The 12140-nt window shown below is 45.6% G+C and overlaps 1 protein-coding gene across 1 annotated transcript; it reads left to right on the top strand.

Annotated features, from left to right (window-relative positions):
• The first annotated feature begins 2673 nt into the window (after positions 1-2673).
• Scgb3a1 (secretoglobin family 3A member 1) lies at positions 2674-6702 on the top strand. The gene is made up of 4 exons (XM_060365027.1): positions 2674-3170; positions 5268-5387; positions 6025-6260; positions 6577-6702. Exons 2-4 carry the CDS (start codon positions 5333-5335, stop codon positions 6598-6600), a joined length of 315 nt encoding a protein of 104 aa, XP_060221010.1. The 5' UTR covers positions 2674-3170; positions 5268-5332; the 3' UTR covers positions 6601-6702.
• The last annotated feature ends 5438 nt before the right edge of the window (positions 6703-12140 follow it).

The raw sequence follows: 12140 nt of genomic DNA, 5'->3' as shown, positions 1-12140 counted from the left end.
GACCAAGCACAGACCACGGAGACCCTGGAGCCAGGCTGGCAGTTGAGTTGAGCCCTGGGATAGGAAATCTGAGCATGAGGGAATCATGGTCAGGTCTGGGGGCCTTTCAAACTGGGGGTTTGTTGATGGCATAGGCATAGTCTTGAAGGGACTTGGCTGAGTCCTTTCAGCCTGGTGCAGACCACAACCTCCCCTGGTGCTTCTTGAAGCCAGGAACCATGATGAAGGGCCAGGAAGTTCCCCTTATGGCTCCATCTGCTGAAGCCTCCCCCTGGCAGAGCACCCAGCTTTGAGGTCCTCGTGGTCCTTCCACAGTTCCAAAGTTGATCTTTGGCCCATGCTCAGAGCCTTCAAAGTCACTGTTTACATCTAGTATTTCCTGCATTCTCAGAGAATAGGCAAAAGCGTGAATGTTTGTTTTGGCCCATAGGATGCCCTGCAAACACGTCCTGGGACAAACTGACCCTGTTATCTGCCAAGTACTTCTCAGTATCATAGCCAGCCCTCGGCCACGTACAGGAACTGGGTGGGGAAGGTCTAGAGTAGACGCTGATCGCCTCATCCCTGCCCATTCCCCCTTCCCCATGCCAAGCAGGCTTTGACACCCACTGGGAGACACTCCACTGGCCCTTAAGAAAGCAACATAGACGGAAGCAACAGGTATTGAAGGATGATAAGGTACATAATAAAAACTAATTGCCAAACCTTTTGAATATCACTTTCTATGGAGAATTGGCAATATAGTTAAGTTTATTATTTTGAGACAAAGCGATTCTCCTGGGTTATCTGGATCAATCCTAAATGCAATCACATGTAGTCATATTATTAATAGGCAAAGATAACTTACACACACACACATACACACACTGACGACCTAATAGCAGAAACAGGCTTTAAAAGGATGTAGCCAGAGCCAAGGAATGCCACAAACAAGAAGACAGGAATGGGCCTTCCCGCAGGGCTCCTGAGGGAGTGCAGGCCTGCCAACATCTGGCTTTCAACCCAGTGATACTGGATTTCTGGCCTCCAGAAGAGCGAGCGAGGAACTGTGTTTTGTCTTCAGCCGCCTGCAGGTGCTGACAGCAGCCTCCAGAAGCTAACTCAGAGACCTTGTCTGGCACCCAGGATGCAGGCAGCTCTCAACATTCCCCACTGACTGGCACTGAGGATGGTACTGGGTGATTGTCACACACCTGGGAAATGGCGGGACAGGATGGCATGCGTTACTGTGAGGCTGCATTTTGGCCAGCATCTGAGAAGGCCTGTGGTCACACTGAAGGCTCTTGGGAAGGCAGGAGAGGTCACTCAAACTATTTAACCAGGAAGGGGAAGTTGGGGGACAGTTATTGCTGAGGATTTTTGTTTTGTTTTGTTTTTGCCATTTTTCATCTCCAGGGCCTTCCTCTTGTGAAACCAGTACTCCACTAGTGAGCTATACCGTTCAGCCCAGGGAGGTTTTTTTGTTTTGTTTTTTTGCTCTCTTCTGTTGTTGTTTTTGAAACACGGGGTGCTGTTATGAAGCCCAGGCATGCAACATCACATCCTGCTGGAAAGTTGTTTTAAAGACAAAGAATGCCAGGAAGGGTGTGCAGGGAGGCCACTGGACTGACACCAGGAGTCCACAGGCGGCTGGAGCCCCGAGGATGGCAGGCCTCCACCGAGGTCGCTCAGGACTTTGCCCGAACTTGGCTGTCTCTGGTTCTCAGCCGGCATGGTGAAAAGCGGATGCAAGCTCAGCTCCTAGATGCCCAATCTGATCACCTGGGTCACTGGAGTCCTGCCGGTGAGAACACGGAGTGTCAAGACAGATATGCTGCTGTTGGTGGGAATGCGGAGGAGGTAGCTCTTGTGGAGAACAGTGGTCGCTCAAAGACGACAAACACAATGATCCAACAAGCCCGAGTCTAGTTACAGCAGCCCTTGCTCACCAGAAGTCTTGACCCATGACAGTATGGCAGTTGAGAGTCATCTAAGAGGATAGGGTGGTGATTTCCAAGGACCACAAAGGAGAGAGAAAGAGGGGCTTGTATTTAATGGGCACAGGTTTCCGCTTTCTGAGATAAAGGGTTCTAGCGACAGGTGGGGATGGAATGGATCACGGTAGTTTCTGGAGTAAAAGTCTACACTAGCACCCAGAGCAGTCATTTTCCCCGTGGTATCTTTATACACGTGTCAATGCACACTCTTTTCCCTCCCCTACCCCACATCCCTGCTCTCCCACTATGGCTGTTTTCCTTTCTACCTGGTCACTCTCCCCTCTGCTCTATTACCTGGGCTCCACCCCCCCCCCACACTTCACTTAAGGCATCTTCCTCCCTGTCATCACCTCTTTGAAGTTTCCTTTGAAGTTAGTTAACCTACCCCCCCACACCTGCCAGAACAGTTTTACATCTAGGATCTAATGTGAGAGAAAATGTGTGCTATTTTGTATGCTTATTTCACTTAATAGTGATTTCCAGCTGCATCTCTCGCCTGAAAACATGATTTCACATCTTGATGGCTGCATAAAATTTGAAAGAACCTTTCATTCTTCTCTTTCATTCTTTTCTCATCTTTATGCCTTTTTACAATTTTGCTTCTTCCTTGTTTTCTTTTCCCACAAACATTCTCTTTATTAGTAATAGATTTTTTTTACTTTAATTTTTCATTTATTCTACATTTTGGTGTCTTTAATATTGTCAGTGGTAAAGTTGTTTTTGATTTTTTAAAAAATTTATTACTGTATCTGATCTGTTTTTACTGTTTTTGTTAACACCGCTTTCTCTTTGGACAGTACTGGGGATGGAGTTCTCCAGAGAAGTTAGTCACTGAGACCCCCACAAAAAAATAGACATTATTCACCCCAACATGTGCACAAATCTCAACCCAGAAACACAAGAAACATGGTGCTAATGTGACTCCTCCAACAAGTCAGAGCTTTTCAGTAACTGAGAATCCAAAGATACCAAAGGGGATGAAATGCTGGACAAAAAAAAAAAAAAAAAGAATTCAGAAGGTTATTCATTCATATTTGGCTTTTTTGAGACAGTTTCTCTGTGCAGCCTTTGCTCTCCCAGAACTCACTCTGTAGACCAGGCTGGCGTCAAACTCACAGAAATCGACCTGCCTCTGCCTTCTGAGTGCTAGGACCAAAGGTGTGCACCGCCATGCCAGCCCATTCGAACAAACAGGTGAGTAAATTAAGAACAACGCAGTGTATGAGAGGCGTGGTTCTCCACCTTCCTAATGCTGGGACGCTTTAATACAGTTCCTCATGTCGTGGTGACCTAACCATAAAATTATTTTCATTGCTACTTCATACATGTAATTTAGCTACTGTTGTGAATCATGATGTAAATATCTGACATGCAGGATAGCTGATGTGTGACCCCTGTGAAAGGCTGTGTGACTCCCAAAGGGGTCACAACCCACAGGTTGAGACACTGCACTAGATTAACTGGATTTAACAGACATTACAGAATATTCCATACAGCAGCAGGAACATACACTTCGCTTCTTTTCCCCCTGTTCCTGAAACTTTTCCAAAACAGACATATTTTACAATCTAAAGCAAGTCTTAGCAAGTACTAAATAATTTAATTAATCTCTTGCATCTGATCAGATCATAAGAGAATAAAATCAGAAACCAACAGCAAGACAGCACAAAAAATATACAAACACATAGACTAGATAATGTCTTTTCATGGACATTGCATATTTTCTGTCATACATGAAAGCTAGAATTAGAACATACATATACACAGAAAGCTTGAAAACAGAAGCAACAAGGTGGAGGAGGAAGACGGAGAATAAGAAAGAACATTGGGAGGGTGAATAAATGTCACAGTGAAACCCACCAATATGACAATCTGCATTCGTATTTATAAATTTAAAGATGAAGAAGAAAAGCAAGGTTACACCTGATAAAAATCCTAAAAAGGTTAAGAATCGTGGGCTTTTCTGTTTAATATTCTCGGACTCCAGTTATCACAGAAAGCCAACAGATTAAGGGGTGTGGGGCACCTCACACCAGTTAGGTGTGGCTTTTTAGGAAGGTGGTTGGTCAGAAATGTGCGCTTCCGAGGAGGCTCCGGTGTTCTGGGTGCGGCAGCGGGCCCACGATATCCACAGTAACACAGATGCACTAGACACAGCCTCACAAACGGCAATCCTCTCAGAAACGCCACGGAGAGGAGGTGCGGCCTCCTAAATTGAAATCTCATTTCCCTGCTGAAATCACTTCTACAGTGACTAACAAAAAGCCTCCTAGGAAAAGATGTAAAGAATGGGCAGAGGCAGAGGCAGCGTGAGAACAGGCACAAGCCATGGACTGAAAACAGGTGGGGTTTGCCCACTCCTAACTCTGCAGCAGCTCAGGGGCAGGCAGCTGGAGCCCCTCTCTTAATCAAGACAAGCTCATGGGCTGTGGCAGAGGCATTCTCAAATACCGGCAGTCAGATGTCCCCACTGATGAGCCTAGTGGAGGAGTGTCCGTGCTTTGTTCTCTGCTACACTTCAGCAGGTGGCAGACAAGAAAGGGCTTTTAAAGAAACTCTGCTTTTAAAGAAACCAAGCTCATCTGCTGCCTTGGAGAGTAATTTCAAGACAGAAAAATGCGCCAGGCCTTTTTATCTATCTATCTATCTATCTATCTATCTATCTATCTATCTATCTATCTATCTATCTGTATTTTAATAATCCTGTGGTCCAACTACCAAGGAGGTAGTCAAGAGTAAGGCCTGGTTACCCAGCCAAGCAATGAGGCATGTCTTTCTGGCTCACAGTGGTGCTCCCAGACCAGCAGAAGCTGGGAAGACTGTCACTGTGTGACATTTCCATAGTCTGGGACCAGGTACCACTAGCTCACTGAGAGATCTGGGGTCCCTGGGACCTGCTGACTTACACACTCTTCAGGCTTCCAGCCCCAGAATCTGCATAATCACTCAGGCCTTCCTCACCCTTGGGGAGCTGTCCCCACCACAGACATGGCCCCAAGCCTGTACTGTGGTCATGGTGAGGTGGGGTCAGAATACAGTATCAAGGTGTAGGCCTGGGTGGGCCCTGCGGAGACAAAGCATGTCCTGGGTTCCTGCTTGCAGGAAGAAAGGGCCAGCACTTGAGTTCAGGAGACGCTGCCAAGAGGAAATCCCCGGGAATGAGGCGGGATGTGCAATCGATCCTCCCAGGGTCCACTGGCCAGAGGAGGAAATTGGCTGTAGTTGTGCCCATTAGCTGAGTAAACAACACATTTCTCAGGAGGGTAAGGTTCCACTCCTGGATATATGCAGCCCCCAGGGCCAGGCTCCAGGAAGTGTCTTATGTCCCGGGAGCATCTTCCGAGTCTCCTTCCACCATGAAGCTTTCCACCGCCTTCCTAGTGTTCTGTGTGGCTCTGCTCAGTGACTCCGGTGAGTTTCCTTGGGACCTAGCATCTCCCATGGAAGGACCTGCCTTTGGTATCTGCTCTTTCCTGGCCCCAACTCCAGCTGGTTTTGACCCTATAGGGCCCTTCTTATGCACCAGGCTGCTGACGGTAGCTCTTCTAGCAGGTGTCTACAGAGGAACCCAGATGCTCCTCTACTTCTCCTTTCAGAGGTTTCCTCTTTTACCTGTGGCCTTCAAAGCCTACTGTCCGTCCTACCCTGCCTTTGAGCTAGCCCTCACTTATTTACGCACCTTCAGCTTCTCTTCACCTGCCAGCTGATAGCTGATTTAAAGGCCAGCCCTGGCTTGAGAACAGCCATCCCACCTGCTCTCAACTTGGTTAATGTCTCCTCAATCAAAGCACAGTATGAACGTCCTCAACTCTAAAAACCGTACCCATCTCCTATGGCTCCCTCTGCAGCCATCTTCTCCCTGGGCCCTTTTCTTCTCCCTGTGGCCACTTTTCCTCACTTCTGTTGGTGTCTCCCTAGACATAGGGCAGCCATCAATTAGGATGTAGGTGGGTGGCTGTGAGGTCTCCCTTGGGGGCCCTCCCTGGAAGAGTTGGGTCTTGAGGATCCTTGAGAAGGCCTCAGTCAGGTTCTTTCTTTGTGTTGGCAGGTATTGCCTTCTTTGTGAACTCGGTGGTCAAACCGGCAGTAGAACCTGTGGCTGCCCTTGCCCCAGGTGTAGACGCTGTGGCCGGGGCTGTGCCTAGCTTACCATCAAGCCACTTGAGCATCCTGAGGTTCATCCTGGCCAGCCTGGGCATCCCAGTGGGTCCTCTCATAGAGGGTTCCAGGAAGTGTATCACCGAGCTGGGCCCTGACACTGTGGGGGCTGTGAAGTCATTGCTGGTAACATGGGCAACTCCCTTGCATGCTTGTTCCTTCTTGTGTGGGTACCCCTTCCCAGCCACCTTCATCATCATATAGAGGCAGCCCAGGCTGCATCGCAGAGCCCTTCTTTCTGACCTGCTCCTCACAAAACCGTGAAGGAATTCTTCAGGATGTACCTTGCACAACTGACTGCCAGCAGGCCATGGCATTTGTCCTAGGGACCCCTCCCCAATAGCTATGCCCCCCTGTCTTGAGTAAGCTCAGGTGCCCAGGTCTTCTCAGCATTCCTAGGCAGCAGTGAAGGGCACTCTCAGGCTTGGCTTCTCTTTTCCAGGGGGCCCTGACAGTATTCGGTTGAGGTGAACCTGGAATAATTCTGCCCGACAAGATGTTATTCTTCAAGGAGAACTGGAACCCCTGATGCTCACGCCCTTTTCCTCTACCCTAATAAATACGGCTGGAGCAGCTTTGCAGTTGATGTCTTCTTGCCTCAAAGCCAATCCCCATAGGAAGCCAAAGGCATCGTGTGTGTGTGTGTGTGTGTGTGTGTGTGTGTGTGTGTGAGTGTGATAGAGAGGGGGAGGGGGAGAGAGAGAATGAAGCTACTTGGATCTTTTACACTTAAACATTTAAACTATTAATCCCAATGGGCTGGGATTTTTCCATTCCTATTATTATAAAAATAATCGGAGATTTAAACTTTACAATTTTGTGAAGTTCCAACTTTGTTCACAACTAGAGTAGAGGAAAGGCCAACTGGACTAAAATGAGGTTTGAATCTCATTTTAAATACATGGCCTCTACAGTCGGCAAGGGGCACAAATCTGTGGAAGACACTGGTCTGAAGACTCACAAACACTAAGATGAACTGTTTGACATCTCTGGTGAAGTGAGTGGGGGTGCCCTGAATGTCCCTGGATAACTTGTTAACAAAAACATGTCTAGACTCTGTAGATTGTCTGATAACCATGCCCTAAATTGCCATGGGAACACTGTACACTACAGCACAGTATGTCTGGGCGTGGGCAGGCATGGACCAGATAAAGAGCCCACTCTGAGGCAGCTCTGATACCCTCCTTAACCAGGGGATTGTCTCCCAGGAAGGCAAGAGAGAAATGCTTAGAGACCTTAGCCCCAACACTGCTCCTGTAGATTCCTGGGGAAATGAGACCAGCATAATCTTCATCTGATTGAGGGTGATCCCTAATCCGTTATTTTCGAAGTGTGGAGCTGGGTGGGCTGCACTGGATGCTGCAGCAGCCACCCAGTTTCCCTTCAAGAGGCCCTTTCCACAGCTCTTGAGAGTATTGGCAAAACTGACAGCCCCTAGCTGAGTTGCTTTCTGCCCTCAAAGAACTGCAAGGTCACAGTGAGCAAGAGGGAGTCTGCCTTCTAGCTGATGTAGGTTCTACCTGTCTCCAGCTCTCTGGTATAGATCATGAAGACCTATGGACTCCCAGCTTCAAGAAGAAACAGATCTGAAGGGTTTTCACACTCCCATGGCAGTGGTCTGAGGACTGTGACTCCATTACCCCTCTGCTTTCCCTTTGCCCAATACTAATTCCTTAATTTTCCCCACACAACCGCAGAAGTGTTAACTCAGGGGATGTACAGCGTCCTAAATGATGGCTCCCCATTCACACAGGTATCACCGCCAATCTGTTGTCTGAATTCCATCTTTCCCTTTAAAAATGGTTTTTGTTTATGTGTATATGTTTATGTGTATAAGGACATGCACATGCGTGCCAGTGCCCAAGGAGGCCAGGAGGTACCTGATCTCTTAGAACTGAAGCTACAGGTGACTGCGAGCTACCCGGTGTGGGTGCTGGGAGCTGAAGTCAGGCCCTCTGTAACAGCAGCAAGCATTCTTAACCACCTCGCTCCAGCTCCCAATTCCATCTTTCAAATGCTACAACATCCCTCCATCTTTGCCACCAGAATTCCTGCACACAAGCCTGTGTCCCAGAGAACTCATCATGAGACAGGTTCTGTTTGTTTAAGAAAGATGTCTCTGTTTAAAAAAAAAAAAAAAAAAAAATTCAATGGCAGGCTACAACAGAAACCTATTAAAAACAATCTGGGAGAAAAGAAGCAAGAACTAAACAGCTTTGTTCCCTCAAAAATCTTATTTGGCTAATTTGCCATTGTAAACCATTGAGAGTACTACAGAAGCCAAAGACAGTCTCTAAAACTTGGCATTAAGAAGTTAATTCTGTTTCTGAAGACAGGCACAAAAGAAGTAATGCGTTTTATGGAAAAGGATGGCCGTTTAACCACACCCTTGTGTCGAAGTGTGTGTGTGCCCAAAGACAAGAAGTGCTTAAAAACAAAACATATTTCTTACTGATGGCACTGCTGTACTGAGGCCATCTACGGCACGGTCGAAGCTGTATGAACTAATCATAAGCTGGGAATTTAGCTCAGTAGTAGAGGACTAGCCTACATGCACAAGGCCAGTCCCGTTCTTGGGGATGAAGGGGTTATTATTATTATTTTTTAATCAATTAAAACCCAAGTTTTTCTGGCCAAGTTAAAGGGAGGTACTGACTTAAGACCATTAATTTTAAGCAAAAACCATAGGGTTCAAATGAAAACCGAACTTTCAACATTTAACGTATTAATTACTTTTCCACTGCTGGGATAAAACACCCCGACCGAGATGACCTATAGAAGGGTTCATCTGGCTTATGGTTCAGGGGCCTAAGTGACGTAGTAGTATGGCAGCAAGTAGCCTACACGGCAGCTGGAGCAGAAGCTGTGAGCTCACCTCTTGAAAGGCAAGCACAAGGAGACACAGAGAGGGAGAGAGGGAGGGGTGGAGAAAAGGAAGGGAAAGGAGAAAGGGGAACAGTATGGGTCTTTGAAACTTCAAAGCTAGTTCCCACTTCCTCCAACAAGGCTACTCCCCGCTTCTAAGCCTTCCCAAATAGCGCTTACAAACTGAGGACCAAGCATTCAAACGTCTAAGACTATAGGGAACATTTTCCTTTAAAAACACCACAGATGTATTTTATCTTTAGGAGAAACTCTCACTTCTGTCCCCTGAAATGACCTAGAACCTGACAGTAGTTAAAAGCATTCCTTCCTGAATTTTACATATGTTTGGTCTCCTACGTTAAGAACTAACAATCTTTGAATGAATAGCTAAGTACAGGCCTCATGTAGGAAACATAAAAGACAATAACTTTTCATACCAGAAAAGAAGTTACCAGTGACTAGCAGGACTGCCTCAAAGATACATGGGCCATAGATCAAACTATTTTTGAATGTTAACAATAAGGAACAAACCTTACCCAGTGTGTATAAATTCATGTCCTTGATCTTGGGAAAAAAAAAAGGCTTATTAGATAATCTTTGACCAAAGGATGCAAAGAAACTAACTTAATATATTGAAACTGGATGAAAGAAGTAATCAAGAATGTACCTCGCCTTTCTGAATCCAACCCAACCCAGGACAACTGATGGGAGAAATGTTTTCATAGAATGTTAAGCAAAGGGATACTACAGGGTAGTTTTTGTTTGTTTTACAAACACTAGAAATAGGGTTTGAGACAGGGTCTCAATGTAGTCTTGGCTAGCCAAGAACTCTTTAGACCAGGCTGGCCGTGACTCAGAGACCCACTTGCCTCTGCCTCCTGATGCTGGGGTTAAAGGCCCAGCATGTACCACCGCCAGCTAGTTGAAGATTGTTTTCAATCACAAAAAGACAATACATTTATCAGTGTTTTTCTTTGAGATTTATAATTTTATGTGGATAAGTGTTTGTGTCACACATGGTGGCTGGTGCCTTGAGAGGCAAGTGTTGGGTATCCTGCTAGAACTGAAGTCAAAGCCTGCTGCGAGGCTCCATGTTGGTGTTAGGATCAGAACCCAGGTCCTCTGCAAGAGCAGCCAGCACTCTTAACCACTGAGCTGTTCTCCAATGTCAGAAGTGCTGGACGGCCCACAGCTAGTTACAGGTGGCTCACTCGATGTGGGCGCTCTGCAAGGCAGCACATGCTCCTCATACCTCTTCTCCTCTCCAGCCTGCTTCATCCGTTTTGATGTCAGGGTGGTAATACTGGACCCGTAGGTGAGGTGAAAAGTTTACACACACACACACACACACACACACCTTTAAAAAATACTGGGAAGAATTGAAAATTTCAAAACACAAAAATTTAAGACTTAACATTGGTCCTTAAATTTCTCTTGGTATTTATCAGTGAAACCATCTAGGCCTGGGCTTCTTTCCAGAGTTTTTGTTTTGCATTTCCCACTACTGATACAGTGCCATTATTTGCTGTATGTACTCAGATTTTAAGCTTCTCTACCCTTTTTGAGATGGTGTACACATTATACAAAATTCCAGTTTCTCTGAGATTGGTAGTCCTTTTAGTATCTAAATTTAATAACTTTTTTCATTTCTGCTGATCTGGACACTCAGCTTCGCAAATCTTTCAAAAGACCCAGCAGAGGCAAATTTTAATTTCCTGTTTTCTATTTCTCATTCCATAATTCCGCTTTACTCTTTATTTCCTCCTACCTCCTGTGTTTGCTTGCCCTGGTATCAGATCAACTTTCTTCTTTAATGTCTTTGCATTGTAACTTCCCTCTGTACAAGGCTCTCACTGTGTTTCCTACTCCAATGTGATTTTCTCATTGATTTCAGAGAACGTTACTTTCCCTTCTCTTTGTTCCATCAGCAATTTTTGGTGTTAACTTCCACTATACTCACTTTATTTTATCCAACCTTATTGCACTCCACTAGCTACAGACTAACTTTTGTATAAATTCGAACAGCTCCACATAGAGCTGAGAAGACATGTGCTCCGTTATTGCTGTCTCACGGGTTTAGTAGATGTAGTTGGGTTACAGCACTCTTCATTTTCCTACCACCTTATACTGCTGTTCAGTAGTTGCTGGCGCTGGCAGCCCATAACTGAGTGTTCGTGTATGACTTGCTCCATCACCTACTTTACCAGTGTTGACTTTGGTCCATTAGTTTGGAGCTCTGTGGTCTGATGTGCTCACCATTACAAGCAACTCCTTAGTTTCTAGTAATGAATTAAACTTGTGCTGGCTGGCACAGCCACTTACAACTGGTTATATGTAGGTGACGTTTTTCATCTGCTTATTGCCAACCTATTTGTATCTTTATTCCTAAAGCAGGTCCTGTATTTATGTGGGTGCTGTGGCCCTGAACTCAGGTCCTCAAGCTTGGGCCGTAAGGGCTCCACTCACTGAGCCATCTGCTCAGACAAGTTTTACTTTTTCAGGCTAGGGATAAAAAAAAAAAAAAAAAAAAAAAAAAAAAAAAAAAAAAAATTTAACCTGGAGATCTTTTTAAAGACAAAACAAAGTATCAACTGGGCAGTATGCACACTGTGGGCATGAATGTTCTTGGAGAGCATTGAGCCCTCTACAACTGGAGCTATAGTGGAAAACTACTATGTGGATGCTGGGAATTAAAGCCAGGTCCTCTGCAGGACCCTTAATTGCTGAACCATCTCCCAGCCCCTCAATCAACTGAGCTCTGGGGAACTAGGAAAGCCTTGTGCTCTATAGTTAACTGGTGGGCTAGCTGCAAAGCTTGCATTTTTATTTATAAGACACTCAGTCTTTTTAGAATTTTCCACACACACACAAAATTTCCCTATCAAATAATTTTCCACCCAATAGACCATTTTCCTCTGGTGCAATAATGTGAGCCCTTTTATAAAAGCTGGCCAAGACAGAAGCACAGATCGTGGGTTTTGTTTGTCTGTTTTAAACTTTCTGTTGGACATCTTTACTTCATAGATTTACCATCTACTTCTTTTGTTTTATTTTTCTGAAACAGGATTTTTCTGTGTAGTCTGCCCTGGAAGTCAAGAGATCAACCTCCCAGGGAGTGCTGGGATTAAAGGCATGTGTCAC

Source organism: Meriones unguiculatus, chromosome 11 (genome assembly GCF_030254825.1).
Source record: "Meriones unguiculatus strain TT.TT164.6M chromosome 11, Bangor_MerUng_6.1, whole genome shotgun sequence".
In the NCBI taxonomy this organism is placed as follows: domain Eukaryota; kingdom Metazoa; phylum Chordata; class Mammalia; order Rodentia; family Muridae; genus Meriones; species Meriones unguiculatus.
Note: the sequence above shows the minus strand (reverse complement) of the source record. Positions and strands in the feature narration are given on the sequence as shown.